Genomic DNA, 27360 nt, shown 5'->3' with positions numbered 1-27360 from the left:
GGAGAATCTACGGTTGAGGGTCATTGTTTCCTGACTATAATCTACTGAGAAATAAGAAACAAGGACAAGGAAAGAGGGCTGCAGTGATTGTTACAACGCAGCTGGGAAATCACTCGCTCTGCAAGCCTGAGACCTCGACTTCAGAAACCCAAACACCTTGAGAAACTGGTGCTGGAGATGTGGATACAGGAGGATATCCAAAGCGTGCTTGCCAGCAAGTCTAGGTCAATCAGTATACTCCAAGACAACCAGTCCAACACAGTGGGGATTTGGGTGAGAGAATCTGTCTAAAAAGCTGAGGTGGAGGAACCACAGGGTGGTTCATCAGGTGAGGCCACCTACTGGCAGAACCAATGGCCTACATTCAATGCCCAGAATCCACAAGGTGGCAGAACACAGCTGTCAATAGTTCTCTTCTGACCTTCACACACTTAGTGGGCATGTGTGAGGCACAAGTGAACACACACATGTGATTTTTTTAATGAGATGAAAAGAATTTTTCAAAGAGAATGTTAACCACTAGCCTTCACGTATGTACCAAAACACATACAACATGTATATAAGGGGCCGGGGAATAAAGTTATAGTTCAATTGAAATTTTCCTTCTGAGATTCCTCAGCAAGCATGAAACAGACATAAGATTTCTTGGTGATTCTTTGTGGGTTTCTTTGGCTTTGAGTTGGCTTTATATGTGAAAATTTATCTTATGATACAATTTTCTGTGTTGCATTAAAAACATATACATAACGGCTGGAGAGATGGCTTGGCATTTACAAGCGCTAGTTTTTCCTGTAGAGGACCTGGGTTTGATTCCTAGCACCCACAAAGCAGATCACAACTGTCCACGGTTCCAGTTCCTGGAGATCCAACACCCTCTTCCTATGCTTGTGCAGTACACTGAAAATACATGCAGGCAAAACACTCAAACCTAAAAATTGTAAGTGTACACATAAAAAGATGTAGGTGGTTTTCTAAGCTAAATTCCTTTAAAGCCCCCAATAAAGTGCTCGAAAAGAGACAATGTAAAGGGATTTGTAAATTAACTGAAGTTCTTTGTATTGCTTCTCTTGAAGAAAGCCTAGGAGCTGCCCTTCCAAGGTGTGCAGGTTTCAGGTGCCTAGGAGCCTAAAGTAGGTACAAAACCCAGAGGTCTCCATGAAAGAAGAGCCTTAAGCATGACACCTGCCCTCCCTCAGGCTGCAGATCTGGAAGGTATGTTTCTCCCTGGTAGACCCTGACTGTCCCCAACAGTTTCTGCCCCTCCTGCCCCTCGGCCCTCCCCAGGCCCCATTACCTGCCCCTGCGGTCGCATTCATTGACATGATGTTCACTGGCATTGATGTATCTCTCCACTAGAGCGAGATCACCCACACTGGCCGCCCTTTGGAATCGCCCCACTGGATCATAACCAATTAAAAATAAGGGAAATCTCTGCCTTCTCTGACCCAAGCAGGCAGGCCACAGGCGGGTGTACCAGCGAGGCGAAGCTCTAACTGTAAGAGCATCATATTCAAAATCCTCCCACATGTTGAGCCTCAAGGCTCCACAGGCCCTCCCGGCCCTCCCGGCCCTCCCTGCCCTCCCTGCCTTCCTGGCCCTCCCGACCCAACTGACCCTCCCTCCCTTCCCGGCCCTCCCAGCCCTCCTGGCCCTACTGTCCCTCCCTGCCTTCCCCTTTAGCCACCCACACCCTCCCAAACCCAAATGTTCAAAATAATGGTTAAATCTGTTAAATCTCCCCACTGAACCAAATAAGCGTCCTGCTTGGGCAGATCCTTGGTTCAGTGTGAGCTTGGTTCATTCTTAGCAACACAATTCCATGGGCATAGTGATGCGCTGTGAGCTCACAATGGTACTCAGCAGCTGAGCACCATGTGTGTGTTCTATGCCTGCCCCTGTCAGACTCCAGTGACAAAAGCATACAGTGCTCAGTACATGTAGACAAATATTGTTATGTTTTCTCTTTTAAGGATGTTTTGGTTCTGATATGGGAATCTCAATTCTGAATACCCACAGTGGTAAGGAACCTAGTAAGGGACCAGAAGGGAGGAGAGTATCTCTTAAGGAAAGGAAAAAGTCTATAGTGTTATGTAGCTATAGAGAAAAACTAGAATTGGATGAAAGAAAAACTAGAATTTAATGAAAGGGAGATGGGACAGAAAGGTAAAGGAGGAGAAATGGAGAGGGACAACAAATACTGAAGGTCCTTTGAAAAACTATATGGACAGCGACTACCCTTAGAAGCTTCCTGTACATATGTGAAAGGAACCCACAAGGAGACAAAAAACAACAGGGGAGAGAAAACTTCAACTAGATATCATGTGCCACCAAATTAAACCTCCAGTGCCAGGAACAGGTTACAGCCTCTTGAGTCATTAACCAAAGGGACCCATGGAAACCACCAAATAGCACAGGCTATTGCCAAGGCTCTTGGTTGCTCACACAACCTGCTGTTAAGGTCTTGTTTCTGGAGGTAACACTTCTGTCACTGAATATGGAGAAGTTGAGCTGATGTCTAACTACATTATTTACCTACTAACCACAGTTCACTGTACTGGAAGGTACTCTGCACGCTCCAGGAGGAGAAAAATAGTCCTCAACACCTCTCAGCACAAACCCTTCGACCTACAATCACACCCAAATGTAAGGAAGCTCACAGATACCTGTAAATTTATATCTAGAGAATCCAAAACCCTCTTGTCTCTTTGCAGGCACCAGACATGCACAGAGTGAACACACACATATGCAGACAAAAACATACATAGACATGAAATGTGATCTACAGATATTGAGAAGTAATACATTTATGTAGTAAGTTCACTCTTTTCAAGTATATAACTCAGTAGTTTTTTTAACTATGTTCTTAAAATTATGCAATCATAATTCTATTTACTTGCAAAATAATTTTGACATTCGAGAAAAAACCCTTTATTCATTAGTAGTTACTCTTCATTTCTCCAGACCCCCACCACCTATTAGTTACCAATCTAACTTTCCTGTTTCAAGTGTCTCATTCTGAGTATTTAAGAGAAATCAAATAATCTGATAAAGAAGTGTCCTATTCTTCAGTCCTTTGGCTACTTTCAACTGAGCTTAATGTTTGTGATATTTATTCATGTTATACGATGTATCAATTCTCTACTTCTTTCCATGACTAGAAACTAGACCACTGTATTAACACACCACCCTTTGTTTACCTACACATCAAGCAGTAGGTAATAGGGGTTTCTCTCTTTTTTCTTGTATAAATGCTCAGGTGCTAGTGGCTTCATCATTTTAATCTACATTCCAACAGTAATGTAGCAGGTTCCTGTTCTCTGGTATCTTTACACTCCCAACATGTGCCCCAGCACCTGTGCATGCTAGACAAGTGCTTTACCTGTGACTTATAGCCAAAGCATGCAACATCTACTTTTCAATTGCTAGACCCTATTTTGCTGTCCAGCTTCAACCTCATATGTGATACACACACACACACACACACACACACACACACACACACACACACACACACTCCTCTATCAAGTGCTGGGATTGCAGAGCTGTGCCACCAGGATTGATTTATCTTTTGTATTCTCACCATCTTAATGACATCAAGTATCTTCTCATTGAAATTTGATTTGCAACACTTGATGGCTGATGGTGTTGAACATCTTCCAGCGTGCCAGTGGGACATTTGGAAATCTTTCCAGGTCACATGGCATGTGGGTGAGGTTCAAACTGCGGCTGGTAAGGCACAGACAAATATGCCATGCCATGTAGATGGAGATTGAGTGCAAAAATTTTATTAAAAGAGGAGGTGTAGTGGGGAGGAAGGGATGGGAGGAAGGGACAGAGAAAGACAGAGAGGGAGGAGGGAGGAGGAAAAGAGGCTGAGATCTGCTTGCCTCAGTGGGGGAAAAAGAGTGAAGGGGAAAAGGAGGGAGGAAGGGAGGGAAGGAGGGAGGGAGGAAGGAGGGAGGGAGGAAGGGAGGGAAGGAGAGAGGGAGGGAAAGCACTAGAGAGACTGAGAGTAAGCAGAGGGTCTCTTAAGGGGACAAGATACCATTTGCTATGCAGCCATGCAGATGGTGTGAGGTGCTGTGACAGGGTGTGTCTGAATACTAACACAATTTCTCTTCAGATCCATTTATTGCCCTCTGTGTCACTGGGCTGTCATTGTAGTGTTGAGTTATAAGAAATCTATCAATTCTGAAGAAAATTCCCTATAGACCTATATATGATTACACACAACACATGAGAATAAATCAAAGAGCAGGGGATATATAATGATTTCTTCTGGACCCAAAGAAATAAGAAAGGCATGGACTTGATCATCAGGTCCTTGTGCATTATACAATTACTGACTGTACTGAAAAAATATTTAGTTACTTTAAAATGTTGTTGCTTTTTTCATTGTTAGAGAGGGAACCTGGAGCCTTACATGTATGAGGCAAGCTCACAGAACACCCAAGCAGCATGCATAGCCCTGTGTTTTCCTTACTAGCTAGCACTGTACAAACATTTGCTTATTTAGGGAGGGAGAGGAATATAAGAAACACTTCTATTTTTATTTTTTAATGGAAAAAAAACATAGGAAAATGGCCATTGAAATGGCTCAGCACCTAAGACCATTTTCCATACAAGCCTGATAACCTGAATTCCATTCCTGGAATTTGTGATACGAGAATTAAACCAACTCTCAGATGGTGTCCTCTGACCTCTACATATCTACCTTGTCTTTCACACACACACACACACACACACACACACACACACACACACACACACACAGAGAGAGAGAGAGGGGGGGGGAGGGCAAGGAGGATCACTGCTTATTGGCTATGAGAAGTTAATGGAGAGTAGGTGAGGGATCAGCATAAAAGTTTTACAGAGGAGAAAAATGCAGGTAAACCATTACTCAACTGTTTTTTCTCTCTAAAAATATTTAGTGATATGAGTAATATTTAAGGGGGTAGCACTTGGGCAGAAGGACTGGTTGTCACTTTTAAAATCCACCAAGAAACTACTGATGCCATAAGGAGCTTTAAATGCATGATTTCTAATTAGTGCATTTTAATAGAAAACTCTTAAATATGCAAACACTTCAGTAAATTTTTGTCATCGTTCAGAAAATGCTTTTCTTTAAAATTTCTATGTTTTTCATTCTTCCTGACATAGATTGTATATGTCAGCATACCGATCCTGAAGGAGGAGCTTAAAAGGAACAAGGATGTACTCAAGCAGAACCTAGACAGAAAAGCAAGAGTAATATGCTCAATCTCAAAGGCTTTAGAATTAAGTTAGCATAGGTCAGTAACATAGATTGAGAGCACCACTCACAGTTGAGAATAAAATGCTGTATGTACCCCTACATTACAAAACGAGAAGAACGCAATATGCTTATGGTTGCACCCAGACTTTGTTATCATCTAGCTAAATGCCAGATAGTTTCCCTTTGTTATCTAGTCAACAACCATGTACTAGGACAAGCAGTAGACTCATGACAAGAGTCACTATTCAGCAACCATATGATGTTCACACTGGTCACATTCTATGCACATGTAGTACAGGGAACTACTGGAGCACACAGAAGGCTTATGTGTCAGACTTGGGCCAGCACTATAGGCTCTAAGGTAGAGAACAGTCAAGACAAAGTAAGCCAGAAAGACAGAGAGAGGCAGTACCTGCAAACAGCCAGAGGTGAGAAAGCACACATCTGGTGGGAAGCTACAGAGAAAGGATAGGTGAGGATGAATAACTGGACAAATTAATTGATAAGGATGGGTCAGTGCAGGCTGAGAAAACACACTTTTCCTGAGGGAAGAGCAAAGAGGTGACATGGGTTCAAGTGCTTTTTGATTTTTGGGCGAAGGGTGACAAGCTACTACCTCAACAATGCAACTTTTACCTTTGCTGAGATCCTGGGCTTCTAGCTCCATTGTTTCACATCTGGATCCTTTGCTCTCCTTGGACAGAGATTCTTCTGACAGTGCTGTGCTGGTTTTATTTGACAACTTTAAAGCATATGCAGACTCCATTCATTGTGGTCTCTCCAAATGTGGTCTCCTTCTCATAGTGCTGTCTTCCAGGAGAGATTTGATGTTGCATGTAGCTGTAGCTTTGTTGTGCCATCTATCTCTGGAAAATGTCATTTGAATATTACTGAAGATTACACTGAATATGTATAACTATGCATATGTATACATACATGTATATGTATGCATATACATATATATTGCTGTATTAGCCTGTTACCTGCCTAATCTCTAAAAGAAAAAATGGTTTAGTTTCAGGATACTGTGGCCACACAGAAACATGTATGCTTTTAGTGGATTTTCCTTGCTCAAGTTCCAAGTCTCTGTATTGCACCTCCTGGAGAATGCATGACATTTTATACTCTAGAGTCTGTTCACCAAAACCCAGTGAGTGCACAGGGCATCCTGTAGTTGGACAGTTGACACAGTAAAGTCTGAGTAGATTCTGCCATACATCTCGTGTCAGTGTAAGTCAAATATCACATCTGTCTTGTGAAGTGACTGGTATTTCATACTGATTTAGTTGCAGAAAATACAGTAATTAAATACCTGAATTGACACTTGTATATTGAGTTTTGAAAACTCTGAGTAAAGAGAAACCCTGTGTAATACACAGGGTACTGCCTGTATTGCTAATATCACACTTGTTCTGATTGCTCTAAAGCGGCTATATTGACCTCTACCCTCTTTTGTTATTTCTATCCTATGACTCTGGCTGCAGTCTGTTCTTGTTTCCAGAATCTGGAGCTGCAGAATTATTTTTGGCTAGAGTATTTTCCCCTTTCTGATGGGGATACTTCTGCAGAATTGCTAGTGAAGACAACACTTGATGCATTCTTTTCAGCCTAGAAAAAGCAAGATCACTTTAAATGTATTTTGGACATTTTTAACTCTGCAATTTTTATTTCTAAATGGGTAATTCATTATTAACTCAGATCCTATTGGTTCCTTAGTATTATTTCACATATTCTGTACTATTTTCCTTTTCTTTTTCCCTGGAAAGTTGATTGTAAAATATTTCTTCTATGTAGTGTCCTTTCTGGAAGACACTCTTTCACTGGAGTAATGCATCACCCCTGGCTTTACAATCCTTGTGCTCCTTTAATATGGAGATAACTCAGGCTTAAGGGGAAGGCTTTGAAGAAGTCATCCCACTTAAATCTGGGCACACATTTACTCTGTACATTTACACTTTTGGGTCTCTGTGTTAGTTTCCATCTCCTTCAGGAAGATGCTTCTCTAAGGAGGGCTGACTGAAGCACAGATCAATGGGTATGACAGCCATTTTATTGGCTTGCTACTTGGCAGAATAATAGTATTGGGTCTTCCATTAGGCTCATGACTTATCTGTTCATGGGATCTTGGCTATGTTAGCAGTTTCAGGCATGGGTTCCTTTTCATGAAGTCTCCTTAAATACAATCAGACTGGTTTGTTACTTCAATAACATTCGTGCCACTGTTGTACCAGAATATCTTACAGGCAAGTCATTATTTTCAGTCGCAGTACTTACAGTTTGTTGATATTAGTGTTTACCTTTCTCTTCTGATGCACATGCAGATACTGTGCATATCATGAACACAGTGAGTACTGCTGAAGTTTCTAGTTAGGCACCAGCTCAACTTTTTGCCCCATACTTTCTGGTTTTTGTTTTATTTTTCTGTTTTAATTTTATGTGCAATGGTGTTTGGCCATGGGTGTTGTGTTCTGGAAAGTAAAGTTACAGACAGTTGTGAGCAGTCATGTGGGTGCTGTGCATTGAACCTCGGTCCTGTGGAAGAACAGTCAGAGCTCTTGACGGCTGAGCCATCTATCCAGCCCCTAATTTTTGTTTTTTTATATAGATAATATTTTAATTGCCTTTACATTCTAGGTATTATCTCTTTCTCTGATATGGAGCTGGTGAGATTTTATGCATGCTGGTACCTTCCTTTCAACTCAAGTAATGGTGTTCTTTGCTGTACATAAACTTTAATTTCAAAAGGTCTGATTTATTAAGTTTTTGTTTTCAAAGTCTATGGGATCCTGTTCAGAAATTCCTTTCCTTTATCAAAGTGGTCATGCCTATTCCCTATATTCTCCTCTGTCAAATTCATGGTATTAGGTTTTAGGTTCTGGCCCTTGATGCTTATCGAGATGACTTCTGCACTGGGTCTACATAAAGGAATGAGATTCATTCTTCTCATTACACCTATTTGAATTGATCTGCATCATTTGTAAAATTGCTGTCAATTTCCTGAGTTGTACTGTGTTCTTTTTAGTTAAATGACATATAGATATATGAGTACAAATTTATGTATTGATTCTTACTAATATTTCATTAGGGAATGAATATTTTTGAATGACAATGTCACACTCTTTAAATTCCTATACCTTTGTAGTATAACTGAAAGTCTGTGATGGTAATACCTCAGGTAATAATATTGCTGTTCATGATTGCTTTGACTAATCTGTGTCTTTTGTATTAAAATATGAAATTTAAGATTGATTTCTAAATCCTGTGAAGAATTGTTGGGATTGAATAGAGTGTCTAGATTAATTTTTTAGAATGGCCGTCTCCACCATATTATTCCTGCCTATCCACAAACATGAAGGACTTTCTAGGTTATTGTATCTTTTTCTATTTCCTTTCATGAAGTTTAGAGTTTTCATTGTACAAGTCATTCAATTCCTTGGTTATACTTAATCTAAGATATTTGTGAGAATCTGTAAGTTCTATTGTTTGACTATTTTCTTAGTATTTTGGTACTTGTATTCATGAAGGTGACTCTGCTTTGCTCATTAATTTTTATTCTAATACAACACTGAGTATATTTATCAGCAGCTGGTACAAGTAATGGGAGCCATTATAAGGATAACAAGAAACCTGGCTCCACCTGGAGGGGGGAAGACCCTGGACTTCCCATGGGGCAGGGAACCCTGACTGCTCTTAGGACTAGAGAGGAAGGGAGATGTGGGGAGGGGGAGGGAAAAGGGAGGCGGAGATTTTTAATATATTTTAATGAATAAATAAATAAATAACTCAAGAAACTAGACAATGCAATCTCCATCAAAATCCCATCAAAATTTTTCACAGACCTTGAGAGAACAATAATCAACATTCTATGCAAAAACAAAAAACCCAGGATAGCCAAAACAATATTATACAATAAAGGAACTTCTGGAGGCATTACCATCCCTGATGTCAAACTTTATTACAGAGCTAATTGAAAACAGCTTGGTATTGGCATAAGAACAGAGAAGTCGACCTATGGAATCGAATAGAAGACCCAGATATTAACCCACAAACCTATGAACATATGATTTTCGACAAGGGAGCTAAAGGTATACAATGGAAGAAGGATAGCATCTTTATTTAATAAATGGTGCTGGCATAACTGGATGTCAACCTGTAGAAGAATGAAAATAGATCCATATCTATCACCATGCACAAAACTCAAGTCCAAATGAATTAAAGACCTCAACATTAATCTGACCACATTGAACCTGACAGAAGAGAAAGTGGGAAGTAGTCTACAAGACATGGGTATAGGAGACCACTTCCTAGGTAGAACCCCAGTAGCACAGACAATAAGAGAATCAATGAATAAATGGGACCTCCTGAAACTGAGAAGCTTCTGTAAAGCAAAGGACACTGTCATTAAGACAAAAAGGATACCTTCCGATTGGGAGAAGATCTTCACCAACCCCTCATCAGACAAAGGTCTGAACTCCAAAATATACAAAGAACTCAAGAAACTAGACACTGAAATTCTAATTAATCCAATTAAAAAATGGGGTACTGAACTGAACAGAGAATTCTCAACAGAAGAACTTCGAATGGCCAAAAGACACTTAAGGTCATGCTCAACCTCCCTAGCGATCAGGGAAATACAAATCAAAACAACTTTGAGATACCATATTACACCTGTCAGAATAGCTAAACTCAAAAACACCAATGATAGTCTATGCTGGAGAGGATGTGGAGAAGGGGAACACTCATCCATTGTTGGTGGGAATGCAAACTTGTGCAGCCACTGTCGAAATCAGTGTGGCAGTTTCTCAGGAAACTGGGAGTCAATCTCCCTCAGGACCCAGCAATTCCACTCTTTGGAATATACCCAAGAGATGCCCAATCATACCACAAAAGCATTTGTTCAACTATGTTCATAGCAGCACTATTTGTAATAGCCAGAACCTGGAACAACTTAGGTGCCCCTCAATAGAAGAATGGTTAAAAAAAGGTGCGGAATATATACGTATTAGAGTACTACTCAATGGTAAAAAATAATGACATCTTGAATTTTGCATGTAAATGGATGGAAATAGAAAACTCTTTACTGAGTGAGGTAACCCAGACCCAAAAAGAGGAATATGGTATGTACTCACTCATAAGTGGATTCTAGACATAATTAAAGGTCTTTGAGACTATAATTCATGATCCTAGAGAAGCTAAATAAGAAGGTGAACCTGAAGAAAATCATATAGATATCCTCCAGGATATTGGAAGTAGACAAGATTGCCAGGCAAACTTGGGTGCACGGGGGGGTGGGGGATAGAAATGAGGGGAGATGGTTAGAGAAAATGGAGTCGGAGATGATTGGGGATACCTTGGGGCAATGGGATGGGGGGAGGGAGGAAGGATGGATATGGGAGCAGGGAAGTATACATCTCAACTAAGGGAGACATTTTAGGGTTTGCAAGAGACTTGATTCTAGAGGAGTTCCCAGGTCCAAGGGGAGGTCCCCAGATTGTTCCCTGGGTAGCAGAGGAGAGGGTGCCTGAACTGGCCTTGTCCCATAACCATACTGATGAAAATTTTGCATATCACCATAGAACTTTCATCAGGTGATGGATGGAGATAGAGACAGAGACCAACTTTGGAATACAGGACTTAACTCCCTAGGTCCAAATGAGAAGCAGGAGGGAGAACGTGAGCAAGGAAGTCAGGACAAGAGGGAATCTTCATCCGACGATGGATGGAGATTGAGATATAGACCCACATTGGAGCACTGGACTGAGCCTCCAAGGTCCAAATGAGGAGCAGAAGGAGGGAGAACATGAACAAGAAAGTCAGGACTGAGAGGGGTGTGTTCACCCACTGATACAAGGGGACTGATCTAATGAGAGCTCACCAAGGCCAGCTGGACTGGGACTGAACAAACATGTGATCAAACTGGATTCTCTGTATGTGGCTGACATGGGGGCTGACTGAGAAGTCATTGACAATGGCACTGGGTCTTGTTTTGTCTGCATGTACTGGCGTTTTGGGATCCTAGTCTGTTTGGATGCTCACCTTCCTAGACCTGGAGGGAAGGGAGAGGAACTTGAACTTCCCAGAGGGCAGGAAACCCAGACTGCTCTTAGGACTGGAGAGGGAGGAGGAGAGGAAGTGGGAGGAGTGGGAGGGTATTGGGAGGAGGGGAGGAAGTGGAGATTTTTATAAATTAATAATAACAATAATAATAAAGTGAAAAAAATTTAAAAAAGAAACTAGACATTAAAACTCTAATTAACCCAATTAAAAAATGGGGGTACCGAACTGAACAGAGAATTCTCAACAGAAGTTCAAATGGCCAAAAAGATACTGAAGGTCATGCTAAACCTCCTCAGTTATCAGGGAAATGCAAATCAAAATAACTTTGAGATACCATATTACACCTGTCAGAATAGCTAAAATCAAAAACACCAATGATAGCCTAAGCTGGAGAGGATGTGGAGTGAGGGGAACACTCATCCATTGTTGGTGGGAATGCAAACTTGTGCAACCACTTTGGAAATCAGTGTGGCGGTTTTTCAGGAAAGTGGGAGTCAACGTATCTCAGAACCCAGCAATTTGACTCTTGGGAATATACCTAAGAGATGCCCAATCATACTACAAAAGCATTTGTTCAACTATGTTCATAGCAGCAGTATTTTAATAGCCATAATCTGGAACAACTTAGGTGCCCGTCAATAGAAGAATGGATAAAGAAGGTGTGGAATATATACACTTTAACATTTTACTCAGCAGTAAAAACCAATGACATCTTGGATTTTGCATGAAAATGGATGGAAATAGAAAACACTTTACTGAGTGAGATAAGTTAGACCCAAGAAGATGAATATGGCATGCACTCATTCATAGGTGGATCCTAGCATAAACAAAGGACATTGAGCCTATAGTTCCTGGTCCTAGAAAAGCTAAATAAGAAAGTGAACCCAAAGAAAAACATATAGTTATCCTCCTGGATATTGGAAGTAGACAAGATTGCCAGGAAAAAGGTGAAAGCAGGGGGCCTTGGGGTGGGATAGGGGTAAAGGGAGATGAGGAGAGAGAAGGGAGAAGGAGAGAATTGGGGAGAGCTGGGGGAATGGGATGGTTGGAATGGAGGAAGGGTGGATATGGGAGCAGGGAAGTAGATATCTTAAGAATTCCATTTTAGGGTTGGCAAGAGACTTGACTCTAAAGGGATTCCAAGGTGTCTAAGCAGTTGTTCCCAGCTTATTCCTTGGGCAGCAGAGGAGAGGGTGCCTGAACTGGCCTTATCCCATAGTCACACTGATGAATATCTTGCATATCACCATAAAACCTTCATCTGGCAATGGATGAAGATAGAGACGGAGACCCACATTGGAGCACTGGACTGAGCTCCCAAAGTCCAAATGAAGAGCAGAAGGAGGGAGAACAGAAGTAAAAAAGTCAGGACCACGAGGAGTGGGTCCACCCACAGAGACGGTGGGACTGATCTAATAAGAGCTCACCAAGGCCAGGTGGACGGGACTGATGATCATTTGATTAAACCACACTCTCTGAATGTAGCTCACAATGAGGGCTGACGGAGAAGCCAAGGACAAAGGCACTGAGTTTTATTTCTACTGCATAGAATGGCTTTATGGGAGTCTATTCTGTTTGGATGCTCACCTTCCTAGACCTGGATGGAGGATGGAGTGGGGGGGAGATTATTGGACTTCCCTCAGGGCAGAAAACCCTGACTGCTCTTAAGACTTAGAGGGAGGGGGAGGGGAGTGGAGGGAGTAGGAGAGAAATGGGAGGAGGGGAGGAGGTGGAAATTTTTAATAAAGAAAAAAAGAAATCTGGTAAAAGTACAATGATGACAGATCTAAGGGCTGTCAACAAGATAATTCAACCTGTGGGCACTCTACAGTCTGGAATTCCTCTGCTTTCTCTGGTACCCAAAGGATGGCCTCTTAAAGTTATTGATTTGAAGCATTGCTTCTTCACTTATACCTTTACAAGAAAAGGATAGAGAAAAAGTTGCTTTCACAGTGCCTACTTAAAATAATTCTCAGCCTACTAGGAGATACCAGGGGATTGTCCTGCCACAGGGAATGCTCAGTAGCCCCAGCCTGTGTGAGTCAGCCATTGGAAATAATACACAAGCAATTCCCTAAGTCTATAATTTACCATTACATGGATGACATTTTGTTATCTGATTCAAACATAGATACTTTAGAAGGAATGTTTGAGGAAGTTAAGATAGTTTTGCGTAAATGGGGATTACAAATTGCTCCTGGAAAGATTCAAAGAGGAGATTCTGTTAATTACTTAGTTTGCAGAATAGGTTTACAGAAAATTAGAACACAAAAGGCACAAATTAGGAGAGACTGGTTATGGACTCTTAATGACTTTCAAAGATTGTTAGGAGACATTTCAGTCTACAACCGACTGTTGGGATAACACCTCATCTAATAATTCATTTCAACAAAACCCTAGATGGTGACAAAGATTTGAATAGTCCCAGAAAATTATCAACTGAAACAGAAAAGGAACTGACAATGGATGAGGAAAAATTACAGGAGGCACATGGATATAGGGTGAATCCAAATCTTAGTTTATTCTAGTTATATTGCCTTCCAGAATATCTCCTATGGGAATTTTAATGCAGAGGGACCATATTATTTTTTGAATGGAACTTTTGATCACACAAACCAAATAAAAATTAACAACTTATGTAGAAAAGGTCTCTGAATTAATTATAAAAGGCAAACTGAGACTTCATCAACTAGCAGGTATAGACTCAACAGAAATTATAGTGCCTTTCACTACTGATGAAATAAAAGGGTATGGGAAGACAATGAATCAAGGAAAAGGGCTTGTGCTAATTTTCTGAGAGAAATTAATAGCAATGATCCCAAAAGCGATAGACTTAACCTTATAAAGAGAACTTGTTGTATTCTTCCTTGAATTGTATGTGATGCTCCAATAACTGGAGCCCGTACATTTTATACTGACGCTAATAAATCAGGGAAGGCAGGTTACAAATCAGATGAAATGAGTAGGTGGAACAATACCTTATAATTCTGTCCAGAAGGCAGAATAATATGTCATTCTTATGGTGTTATGGGATTTTTAAAGAGCCTCTTAATATAGTTACTGATTCACAATATGCAGAAAGAGTTATCTTGCATATTAAAACTGCTGAATTTATACCAGATGAAACAGAACTGACTTCATTGTTTGTCCAGGTACAAGACATGATCAGGAATAGACTTTGTCTGATGTACATAACACACATCTGATCCCATATGGATCTGCCAGGTCCTCTAGCACAAGAGAAATCAGAAATTGATCAATTATTGATTGGAAGCATGTTACAGGCCTCAGAATTTCATAAAAAACATCACGTCAATAGCAAAGGTTTAAAGAAAGAGTTTTCCATTACATGGCAACAAGCTAAGGAGATTATAAAGAGATGCTGTACTTGCTCTTTATGTAACCAAACACTGCTACCTGCAGGTACTAACCCAAAGGGTACTCAAAGGAATGAAATCTGGCAGATGGAGGTGTTCCACTTTGCAGAATTTGGGAAATTAAAATATGTACATCACACCATTGACACTTATTCAGGCTTTCAGTGGGCAACTGCTTTAAGCTCAAAAAAGACTGATTCAGTAATTGTACATTTATTAGAAGTTATGGCCATCATGGGTACACCCACACAAATAAAAACAGATAACAGTCCAGTTTATGTCTCTAGGAAAATGATTTTTTTGCTTGTTGTAATATTAGGCATGTTACAGGTATACCTCACTATCCTACAGGTCAAATCGAACTATAAAGGACATGTTAACCAAACAGAAAGGGGTGGAAAATGCCTCCAGAAATAGATTACATAATGCCTCATTAACCTTGAATTTTCTTAACTGCAAGGAGAAAGGGACAAAAGCAGCAAAAAGACATTGGATAATGGGAAAATCTGCTGAACTAAATCAACTGGTTTATTTCAAGGATGTGTTGACCTCTCAACGGAAGCCAGAAGATGTGCTATGTTGGGGAAAGGGTTTTGCTTTTGTTTCAACAGGAGAAGAAAAATTGTGGATACCATCAAAATTAATAAAGGTGCAGTTTGAAGAGGAGAAACCTCTTGGAAAGGAGAAAAGACAGATCATTCACAATGGTGATAATCATACAGGTGGTAAGGAAAACATATAGGATGGGGGCAGGGCTCTGTTCTTATCTCTGCAGGAAAGCACTCATCTTCAAAAAATTCTGAAAATTTTCTTGCCTCTAAAAATAATCTGTCAATTATTCTAGGCCTTAGCCAAAGTTGGTTGCTTCAACGTTGCATACATGACTTTGGGTGATTGCCCAGGTAGTCAGTAGTCTCTGTGATTTGCTGCATGCTTTGGAAATTGTTTGATTGCACTTCCTAATTACTCAGGTAACATTATATCCCTTCTTGGGTCTTCAATGGGGTTGAAGACCACGTAAATGTAGTAACTTTATTTTCATGACTTAGCCAAAGTTACTTATTATACAAGACTCAAGCTAGTAAGGATAGGATATTTGTTCTTATTGTAAGTAATTTTCTAGTAGTTCTGGAACTGTCTTACTTAAACAGAAGAGGGAAGTGCTGCGGGAGCTCCTTCTGATCCTTCAGCAAATAGCCTTTGAGATACCAGCCCACTGGAGCTTGGTCTCTTTCTCTTTAAAAAGCAGCAGAAGCCCTCCTCTCTCTCTCGCTCTGGACTCCTGTTCCAGCGACTAAACTCCTTTCCTAGTTGTCATGTAGTAAGGTGTTCTGTAAGTTTTTCCCCCTCAAATAACCCTTTTAATAACCCTTAGTTAATGGTCTGAAATCTCTGCTATGACTCAGACTAGATTATTAAGTAGGAGAAAATTAAGAAAATGCCATTTGCACATCATTGATGTTCTGAGAGGTCAGTCCGATAGATGCAGCCCTAAACCACAAATCTCAGATTATGCTATAGCCTTGTTATATGGAATAGTTTCACCTTCATCTTAGGCAAGACTTTTGCCTTCAGGAAACCTGTGCCTTAGGTGTATAAAAAAATCAGGTCAGAAATTGCTGGTGTGACTGAAGTGTAGTTAGTAAAAGCCTACAATCCTAACACTGGGAAAGCTGAGGAAGAGGAACTTGGATTTCAAGAGCTAGCCTAGGCTAGAGAATAATACCACATCAGCATGAAAGAAAAACATGCCTCAGTGGTTGCTCCAAGCATCCATAACCAAACTGAACTTCTTAGCAATGTAAACTCAGAGGTTAGGAAATCAACTCGGAGAAGTCTGAAGAATGTAGTGTTCTAGAAAACATTGTTTCAATATTTTTGATATCTTGATTTTGCCTGCATAGCTGGATAGACCATTGCTTCTTGTAGACGTTGAGAGAATTAGACCACTTGGGCCATTATGGAAGTGAACCTGGTCATATCCCTATTTCTTTTCACCTCACCATCCAGGGAGCAAGGAGGATTAAATTCAATCCATGTAGGCCGGAAAAGGATGGAGAACAGGTCCATCTTTGAGAGAAGGAGCTGTGTCCATGACCATTTATTCTTAGCACCAGGCGGACCCCAATGAGCACATTCAGCACAAAAGGTGCATTGTATTCCAGAACAACCACTTTCGTTGCTCTTCTGTGCTGTATGAATGCCAGATGCCAAAGATCCTGGGAATGGGAAATAACTGTTGGAGGTCTGGGGAGTTATTGAAGAATTCATCCAGAACCTCTGCCTACCTCCTCATAGTCCTTTTCTTATTATCAGGGTATTTACCCTTCCTAAAGCTGGCTGTTGTCAGCCTGAAAAAATGCCCACAGTGCCAGGTCCCTTCCAGTTTGCAGCTCATGTCTGCCTCAACACAGGAGAGCTAGTGCTGTGTGTTCTTTGGCTCTGGGTGGTGGGATTGACAGCTAACATCTCAAAGGAGTGTGGATGACATAATAAACTCACCTGGACCTGCTGTGCATCATCCAGGCCATCTAAAATATGTTCTAGTGATGCTACAACAGGTCACAGAGAATGGCCTGCCTTTGGTACAAAACTGTCCCTTGGAGACACTCAGATCTAAACAAGAGAAGGACTTATACAGGCAACATAGAAGACCTTTTAGAGGTGATTAGGCCTAATGCACTTTCCCCTGTTCATTCACAAGTCTACAGTAATTCATACTTTTTTCTTCACAGTATCTCCTGCTCCATCATTAGGAACATACACCTTCACCTTCACAGATATTATCAGTTCCCCTCTTCATCAAACACACTTATTTCGCATACCTCCTTGCCCCCAAATTACTTCATTTCCTGTCACCTGTGGGTTTAAGCTAAACCTCTAATCTATTATGATTCACCTGCTGGGAATCAGGGTTGCATGGCGAGTCATTTGTAGGGTTCTGGGGATCTTTTCCCAACAAATATCAGAAAGTTGGAATTGCGCTAAAAAGTCAAGCTTATGATAGATATATCTATGTCATCTTATGGCATGCCTAAATCTCATCATCTGCATGTACACTGGGAGTAAGCTCAAGACATGCTCCCTGCAGGCAATGCTTGCTATACTGTCTCATTCTACTGTCACATGATGCACAGGTGATTCCCATATATATTTCCTTTATATTCAACAAGATCTCATCATAAACCAGGGGCTGGAAGTTGACCTCCTTCACTGGATATAGGGTGCCTTGCTGCCTCTCAATGGTTGTGGATTGTCGCATTTTGTAAGCATAAGCATGTCTTTCAGCTGATATTCATGTGATCCATGAACACCTGACACAGTTCTTGAGCACCAGAACTTGATCTGAATTATCCCAGTCAAATGACAGCTAGTGCCTACTAGTAATAAAGTCTTGACTTAGAGGATAAACATTGACTTAGGCATAGAGCACTCTTTGAGACTCTAAGAGATGTTTTGAATGACTGCCCTCTGCTGACATAACACACACAGACTTGTTTAGCAGACCTGGGAATAATAATAAGGTTTACAGCGGGCTGTAAATTTTGGGAATATAGAATTTTTTAAGTCAACATTTGCCTGTGTGGCTATTCAAAACATAACAAATCTATGGAGATTATCTGCTGTCCATTTGTAATCTTAGCACTTGTAATGAGAAGCAGGATGACCTGCTAAGCCAGTATGAGGACAGCTGGGCAGATATTGTACCCTGTATCAACAAGCAAAACACACCTGGCAATCTTGTCTACTTCCAATATCCAGGAGGATAACTATATGATTTTCTTTGGGTTCACCTTCTTATTTAGCTTCTCTAAGATCACGAATTGTAGGCTCAATGTCCTTTAATTATGGCTAGAATCCACTTATGAGTGAGTACAAACCATATTCCTCTTTTTGGGTCTGGGTTACCTCACTCAGTAAAGCGTTTTCTATTTCTATCCATTTGCATGCAAAAGTCAAGATGTCATTGTATTTTACCGCTGAGTAAAACTCCAATGTGTATATATTCCACACCTTCTTTAACCATTCTTTTTTTTTGTATGCAAAAGATAAGAGCCTTCATTGCAAACTCGAGCTTGAATCCCCCATCTGTTCTGACTCAGTGGTTGCATCAGAGAGCCCTGAGCTCAGCTATGGAAGGGGTTTTTAAGGAATAAAGGATGGGGGAGGGGAATTCCAGATCCAGATGGGGGTTGCAGGAGTGAGCAACAGAAGTCCTGTCAGACAGGGATTGGTACTGGCGCTGCTGCACGGAAATTGGTAACCTATATACAAATTATGTAAGCTAGTCTCAATGTTCTGGAGCATGTAGTACTTGCTTGTCTCAATTCTAATTGGTCCCCCACAGGGTACAGTTTGTGTTTTTTCCTGATTGTTGTAAGGATGGGGTCTAGTCTTTGGTATTGTTAGCCTGCAGTCTATTATGGCTGCACTGATGTTAAGTTAGGCCTCTTTAAGTATTTGCGCAAATTTTAACCATTCTTCTATTGAGGGGCACCTAGGTTGTTTCCAGGCTCTGGCTATTACAAATAGTGCTGCTATGAACATAGTTGAACAAATGCTTTTGAGATATTTCATTGTGTGGTCTGCTAAGCTAAACCAGCATATATGTTTTAAAGGTATCATGACTTCCAAATTTGGGTCTAAGGATATGATGCTTTGGAAAAGAGGTTCTTCTTTTGTTTTCACAGAGGATGAGACCCTGTGCATTGCTTCAAGATCAATATGGTATGGTAGACCACACCCTCCTGAAAGGTTGCTGTGAACACCCTCAAAAAATTACTTCACTCAACTGCCGACTGAGATGAACCTAGCAGACAGGTTACACCATAAAAGACCTGATTAACAGCGCCCCAATATAACATGAAGCAGATTGGAGAGAAATAACTATGTCCATATTCCCAAATATTGTTTAGAACTGTTTGTTTACATTTAAAGGAGGATAGGATATAGATATGAATAATTTGCTTTGGTATACATCTTGGTTTTTTGATAGAAACTTAAAATCAATTTTGTTGTATTTATATGTATTTCTGATCTTGATTAAGGTATTGTGATTGTGAATTCATTTAAAAATGGAATGTATAATTAGGAAATATAGGTTGTTAATGGATAATCATCAATAATAGTCATGTTAGTAAGATTTTCTAGATATATAGAGAGATATTTCAGTTAGATAGACATTTTTCATATCTTTCAAAGACAACAGAATATGGCATTTAAAATGTTTTAATAACTTAGGGTTTTTCATGACAATGAGTCAAGTCTGCTCCTGGTAGCACCAAGCTACTTCCTGAGGAAGATGGGCATCAAAGAGGTTCCTTATGGGGTTTGCTAGCCATTTGAGCAAAAAACTGCTCTTGCCCGGACTGCTGCATAAACTGGACATAAAGAACCCACAGAGAGAGGACAGGTGACCTTGCCTAAAGGTGAGACAGTCCTTAGGGTTCCTGCTTCATGAAAGAGTCTGCAAGACATTCTGGAGGATACAAAAGAAAGTGACTGAACTGTCTTTGAAATTTCCTGCTTCATGGAAAAGTCTGCTGGATACTATGGGCCTGAAGACTGAAGATGCATGCCCCAATGGTACAGAAAAACTTTGGGTGACTGCCCAGGCAGCGAGATGTCTCTGTCATTTCTAGAGTTTTGGAAATTTCTTACTTCTTGTTTACTTAGTTAATATTATATCCTTCAGGAGTGGTTGATGGAGTTGGAGGATAGTTATAGTTATTGTTTTCCTTCGTTATGATAAAAGATAAAATAGATCTAAATATTGTAGTTGTAATTCTTACTTGAAAACTGTTCTGTTATATGTAATTTTACTATGTTAAAGTGAAAGCCTTTCTTTTTTGTTTAAACAGAAAATGAAGGAATGGTGTAGGAGGTTCTTCTGTCTATGTGTTGCTTTCACTGGTTGAATAAAGAAACTGCCTTGGTCTTTTCATAGAGCAGCACTTAGATAGGCAGGCAAGAGAACTGAATGCTGGGAGAAAGAAGGCAGGCAGGGAGAGCCGCCATGGAGCCTCCAGGTCAGACATGCTGAATCATTCCCAGTGAGCCACCTTGTGGTGAACATAGATTATTAGAAATGGGTTGAATCAAGATGTGAGAGACAGCCAATAAGAGGCTAGAAGTAATGGGACAGGCAGTAACCCAATTAATACAATTTCAGTGTGGTTATTTCTGGGGTTAAGCTAGCCGGGTGGCAGGACGGAGCCAGATCCTCCTACAACAGAGTGGCTGCCCAAAGTGGGCAACTAATGTCACATAAAACATGAGAGGTCTTTAAAGGAATTCTAGACACACAGAAAAAAAACAGACTTTAATATAGCTTTTTGCTATTTGCTGGTGACGTGCTGAAGAGAGATTTTCCTGACTCAGATTTAGAAAATAAAAAACTGTGCAGTTTTAAAATGCCAGATTTATGGGCTATCTCCTAGTGCGTTATTTCGGGGGATCGACTAGCCAGGCAGGGGACACTGCCTGCGTACCTCTTACTACAGGGAATGAAACCAATTATAACACAGGTGAGGAGACAAGGCGTTTCAACTGTCTAGCTAACACCTTCCACCACCTTAGGTGGCCTGGACAATCAACATTGATCTTTGGACTGATATAATTCTTTTTATTCTGAAAGGAAAAGGATCACATAGTAGCTAGGCCTAGAATTTTTGCAGTCCTAAACATGTCATATTTTAAACAGCACTGTATAATGGTCTTTCTACTTGAATGAATAGGACATTCTCCTACAATTCAGAAAAATCATTTTGTAAATAGCAACAGAATATTAATACCATGTCCAAGACTATATGAGCAATACAATTGTTAATAACGATGAGTTACTGATCAACTACATCATTTTAATAATAGCCATAATAAAGCCTTGCCATCTAGGAAGCTGAACAAGGTCATGAGGATAGCTGAGTTCTCATGTCCAGGAAACGATTGAACATGAACACATGCAGGATAGAGCCTCTCATGCTAGAGCAGCATTTCCTGACGTGTGCCTGAGAACCCTGGCCCTGCCAGGGCTCTGGGACCAAGCAGAAACTTGTGATTTCCTTGGGACTAGAGCTGGGAACCTACATCCTGGCTCTCTTTGGGAATCTGTAACAGCATACTCTGAGAAGGTTATGATCTTACCTGCAACTGAGGCATCTGCCTGTGTGATCCTGGAAAGTTCTTAACATATTCTATTTTGAGAACACTTTGCACAAGAAATGGGTAAATGTTGCAGAAAACAAAGTTCAAAGGTGGAATTCTCTTCTCCACAAGGGATGTTCCTAAATAAAAGTGTGGTTTCAGCCAGGTGTGGTGGTACACACATTTAAATCCCATTACTTCAGAGCTGAAGCAGGCAGATCACTGCCAGTTCAAGAAACTCCTGCTTAGAACATAGAGAGTCCAGAAGGGGGAAGGGAGACTCAACTCAGGGGACACACTGAGTATCAAATGTATTGTTTTCTGGACACAATTTCTTGTTGACTGAACCAGCACAATTCTCTTAGGTATTTTTCCCTGGTTCTAGTTGGAAACCATACATGTGAGCAGAACACCACAAAAGACAGAGATCCTAGGTAAAAGGGACCCACTGGGCTCTACTTCCTCTCCAACCCTGGGTTCCTACCTCAGCTGGGAGACTTCAAAGTGATGCCGTAGCTTTTCTGCCAAGTCCTTTTCCTGCATGGGCATTTCCTTCTGCCTCCACAGAAACTGAAGACTTTCCTCCTATCTCTTGAGCTCCAGTTCATTAGAAGACTGTGTTGTTAGTGGAGGGTCACAGACCATCATACATCTCTAGGCGCATACAAAGGATCCAAATAGCTTGCTGGTCAGCTAGGTAGACAAAACAGTAAAAGCAACCAGGAGAATGAGAAACCCTGATTCAATTTAGAGACTGATCTGAAACACAGTAGTCTCCTTTAGCAAATTGCACACATGCATGACACATCAGATCGCCTAAATACTACAACTACTACTACTACAACTACTACTACAACAACTACTACAACTACTACTACAACTACTACTACTACAACTACTACTACTACAACTACTACTACTACTACGACTACTACTACAACTACTACTACTACTACAACTACTACTACTACAACTACTACTACAACTACTACTACTACAACAACTACTACAACTACTGCTACTACTACAACTACTACTACTACTACCACAACCAACAACAACATCACACACACACAGGCAAACACACACATACAAAGAGAGAGAGAGAGAAAGAGAGATGGAGGAAGAAAGGAAGAAAAAAATAAGCCATTAGAAAAAATATTATGACAGAAGAGGACATCTAATGTGGGATTCCCCTCTGTATGCTTTTAATATGTTTTATTGCCATTAGTTAATAAACAAGTTGTTTTCCATCAATAGCTTAACAGTGTAAAGCCAGGCTTGAAGAGCTATATACAGAGAGTAGGTGGAGTCAAAAAAAGACATTTAGATGTCCCCAGAAGACAGACACACCAGTACCTTGCCAATAAGCCACACTGCCATGGCGATTCTGAGATTAATAGAAATGGGTTAATTTAAGATTTAGCCAAAAGTACACTTAAGCTATAGACCAAATAGTATTGCAAATAATATAGTTTCTGTGTGATTATTTCAAGTCTGCGCAGTCTGAAAATGAAATAGCAGCCTCCAACAACAGATTGGTGTGCCAATGTAGGGTTGCTTACATCCTTGTAAAACCTGAGAAAGCTTGAAAATGAATTCTAGACACAAAGGAAAAGAAATAAGAATGGCTTCTTGGTAGCTGGCATTTATTTTTTGGATGGGCTGAGTTTGTTGGAGGTGAGCAGGAGCACCGTGGTTCCTTTAAAATAGCTTTTCTTGATTCGGCAGTAGCAAAAAAGAAGTGTGGTTTCAAAATGGAGGATTCCTGGTGTGTGCTGTCAGCATGAACTCTGTCCCTTTCAGGAGGCCAAGCACGTGAACAGGGTTTATGAGCAGCGAGCTGCAAGTTATTTGGTGGCAACATGGGCCAACCGGTTACCAGAGCTGAGCAGTGAGCAGGCTCCCACCTGAGAGTCTCAGATGCAGGGAACAGACCTCTGCCGTCTGGATTAGGTGGGGCCAAAATGCAAAGCAACCTTAGGCCTAACCACAAAACTTTGCATTTTAAGAAGCAGTCCTCATCAGAAAAGGATTACAGATACATAATAAAGACAAATTCAAATGAAAACGAACTCTAAATGGGTCACAGTGTTGGATAACTACACAGAGATATTTCATTGTACCGACTGCTAAGGTAAACCAACACACAAATTTAAAAGGTATCTTGACTTCAAAATTTGGGTATAAAGATTTGTTGTCTTGGAAAAGAGATTCTTTTATTTCCACAGAGGATCAGAACTTGTGGATTCCTTCCAGACTAATGTGGTTTGATGGACCAAGATCCCCCAAAAAGTTACTGTGAACACCCCTACCCCAAATTATTTCACACAACAAAAAGCAGGAAGTAGTGGAGAGAAATACATCCTAATTCCCTAAATGATTGTTTATAAATGTGTTTACATTTAAAAGGGGCTGTGCTATAGAGATGAGTACTTTGCATTAGTATAGATCTTTGTTCAATGATACAAATTTTAGGTCAGTTAGGTTATTTGCATATTTATACTCTTGATTAAAGTGTGTGTTTTTGAAGTTCATTTAAAAGTGTAGTGTACAATTAAGAAATATATTCTAGTAACAGTCATCTACAATGATCAAGATTGTCATCATGTTAGTTAGGTTTTCTAGATATATGGCACCATAGAAGCTTCATCTGGCGATGGATGGAGATAGAGACAGAGACCCACATTAGAGCAATGGACTGAACTCCCAAGGTGCAAATGAGGAGCAGAAGGAGGGAGAACATGAGCAAGGAAGTCAGGACCACAAGGGGTGCGCCCACCCACTGAGGCGGTGGAGCTGATCTAATGGGAGCTCACCAAGGCCAGCTGGCCTGGGACTTAAAAAGCATGGGATCAAACCGGACTCCCTGAACGTGGCAGACAATGAGGGCTGACTGAGAAGCCAAGGACAATGGCACTGGGTTTTGATCCTACTGCACGGACTGGCTTTGTGGGAGCCTAGTCTGTTTGGTTGTGCACCTTCCTGGACCTGGATGGAGAGGGGAGGATCTTGGACTTTCCACAGGGCAGGGAACCCTGACTGCTCTTGGACTGGAGAGTGAGAGGGAGAGGATGGGGGAGGGGGAGGGAAATGGGAGGTAGGGAGGAGGCAGAAATTTTTTAATAATAAAGAAGTCTCATAACAAGAGCAAAAAAACTAAAAAAATAAAAATGTAGTGTATAATTAAGAAATATAGGCTAATAACAGTCATCTACAATGATCAAGATTGTCGTCATGTTAGTTAGGTTTTCTAGATATATAGAGATATATTTCAGTTAGATAGATAATCTTCAAACCTTTCGAAGACTAACAGAATATGACATTTAAAATGTTTAAAAAACTTAAAACTTTTCATGACACACTTGCTCCTGGCAGCACCAATTTACTTTAAGAGGATGATGGACATCAAAGAGTCTCCTCATGGAGTCTGTTAATCATTTGGGCAAGAAACTGCTCTTGCCAGAACTGCGTGACTGGACTTGCAGAACCCATAGAAAAATGACTACTGAAGTTGTCTAAAGAAGGTGAGACAGTCTTTCAGGGTTCCTGTGTCATGAACGAGTCTGCCAGGCATTCTGCAGGAAACAGAAGAATGTGACTGACAAACTACCAATATACGTGGAACTGTCTTTGAAATTTCCTGCTTCATGGAAAAGTCTGCCGGATACTATGTGCCTGTGGACTGGAAATGGGAAGCCTCATAGTTACAGAAGAAATATGGGTGACTGTCCAGGCAGCGAGATGTCTCTGTCAATTCTGGAATTATAGAAATTCCTTACAATGCACTTCCTGTTTACTTAAATAATATATCCTTCTGGAATCTTTGATGTCTTTGAAGGAGTTAAAGAATAGGTAGTTACAATTATAGTGTTATTTAGTTAAGATAAAAGATAAAGTAGATGTAAATATTGTAACTATAATTCTTGCTTGATAACTGTTTTGTTGTATGCAATCTTGTTTTGTTAAAGTTAAAACCTTGCTTTTTAATTATACAGAAATGGGGATGTAATGTGGGACTCCCCTCTGTATGCTGTTAATCTGTTTTATGGCCATTGGTTAATAAAGAAGCTGCTTTCACTCCATGGCTTAACAGAGTAAAGCCCGGCTGAAAGAGATAGAGAGAGAGAGAGAGAGTAGGCAGAGTCAGAGAAAAGTTATGGAGCCTCCCCACCCCCGCACAGGAGACAGATGCACCGACATCACTTGCCAGTAAGCCACAGCCATGTGGCGATACACAGATTAATAGAAATGGGATAATTTAAGATATAAAAGTTTGCCAGAAATATACTTAAGCTATTGACCAAACAGTATTGCAAATAATATAGTTTCTGTGTGGTTATTTTGAGCCAGGGAAGTTGGGAAATGAACAAGCAGCCTCCGTCAACACATATCAGTTCAGACTAACCACACCAGACCTCTCAGAAAAGTCTCACAAATCATACATAATTCCCTGGAAAGAAATACTATTGTGAAAAATATGATATGTTGAGCTAGGTAGAAAATTCTTCTGCTGAAGGCCCAAGTCTCACACCATCCACCACCAGTTTGTCAAAAGCCCACAGCGGATCATCCAATAACCCCAGACTATATATAGCTGGATGGGGGAACTGTCCAGCATCACTCACAGAAAAAAGGCTGACAAACTGCTACTCTGGCTTCTATTACTGTAAACCAAGAGTTGGGCAATGGGAAGAGAAAATATTGGGATGCAGGAAGAAAGGAGAGGGCCGCATGTCAAACACATCCATGATGGTGAGAAGCACTCATTTGGCACATGCATGGGGATCTCCTCCTTGCAAACTGCTTCCCACCTGTGATCTCACAAGACTCCTGCTGAGCGAATGAGCCCCAGAACCAGGAACTCACTTACTCAAAGCTCTGTGCACAGAATGCTAACTAAAATAATGACATGTAGGTGTATGCTATGTTATTGACCCTTCTCCTTCACTGGAGTGCAACTTCAAACAGAGACTCAGGAAGGCTAACGTCCCAGAAGTACTTGTGCGAGGACACTGAAATGAACACCCCAGGTAGCATGAGGTGGGTGACTGGATGGGAACATGGATAAGTAAGGTGATGGGTGAAAGCACAGGTGGGTAGATGGGCAGAGAGGCAGTCAAATGGGCAAACTGTGACCGACTTTACCCTGCCCCTACCTTTTGTTGCTGGGTCTTGAGGCCACTAGTCTCTTCCTCTCGGTCCTTACAGATCACATTCAAGACCTCCACGTGTGCTTCAGGAGCCAGTCATCCAGTCATCCAGCAGTTTCTTTTTCTCCTGCCTTAGCATGTACAACTTCTTCTCCAGTTGAATCTGCTCCATTAGGAGCCAGCTGTGCAGACTGTTGGAGACACTCTGCATAGTAAGATCCTGCCAGCAATTTTCCTGCCACCCCCGCCCCCAGGAACCCCTGCCTCCAGCTAGCAATCTCTTTCACATGTAGGAATACTAGGTCCAAGAGACACAGTCCAAGACTGCATGCTGAGGCTGCTTGCTAAGAAGCAGAAAGGCTAGAACCAGATTGGG

The 27360-nt window shown here is 40.9% G+C and overlaps 1 protein-coding gene across 3 annotated transcripts in view; it reads right to left on the bottom strand.

Annotated features, from left to right (window-relative positions):
• LOC148120228 (ral guanine nucleotide dissociation stimulator-like) overlaps positions 1 to 27155 on the bottom strand; it is a 54430-nt gene extending 27275 nt beyond the window's left edge. For 2 of the 3 annotated variants that reach the window (XM_087912162.1, XM_087912161.1), the window contains exon 1: positions 1295 to 1534. In XM_087912162.1, coding sequence (XP_087768288.1) covers positions 1295 to 1527 — 233 coding nt within the window. In that variant the 5' untranslated portion in view covers positions 1528 to 1534. Of the gene's footprint in view, positions 1 to 1294; positions 1535 to 5890; positions 6121 to 22315; positions 22525 to 26990 lie in introns of those variants that run through there. The other variant, XM_087912163.1, reaches the window with a different exon arrangement.
• Positions 27156 to 27360: the final 205 nt, after the last annotated feature.

This window comes from Myodes glareolus, chromosome 12 (genome assembly GCF_982192425.1).
Source record: "Myodes glareolus chromosome 12, mMyoGla1.1, whole genome shotgun sequence".
In the NCBI taxonomy this organism is placed as follows: domain Eukaryota; kingdom Metazoa; phylum Chordata; class Mammalia; order Rodentia; family Cricetidae; genus Myodes; species Myodes glareolus.
Note: the sequence above shows the minus strand (reverse complement) of the source record. Positions and strands in the feature narration are given on the sequence as shown.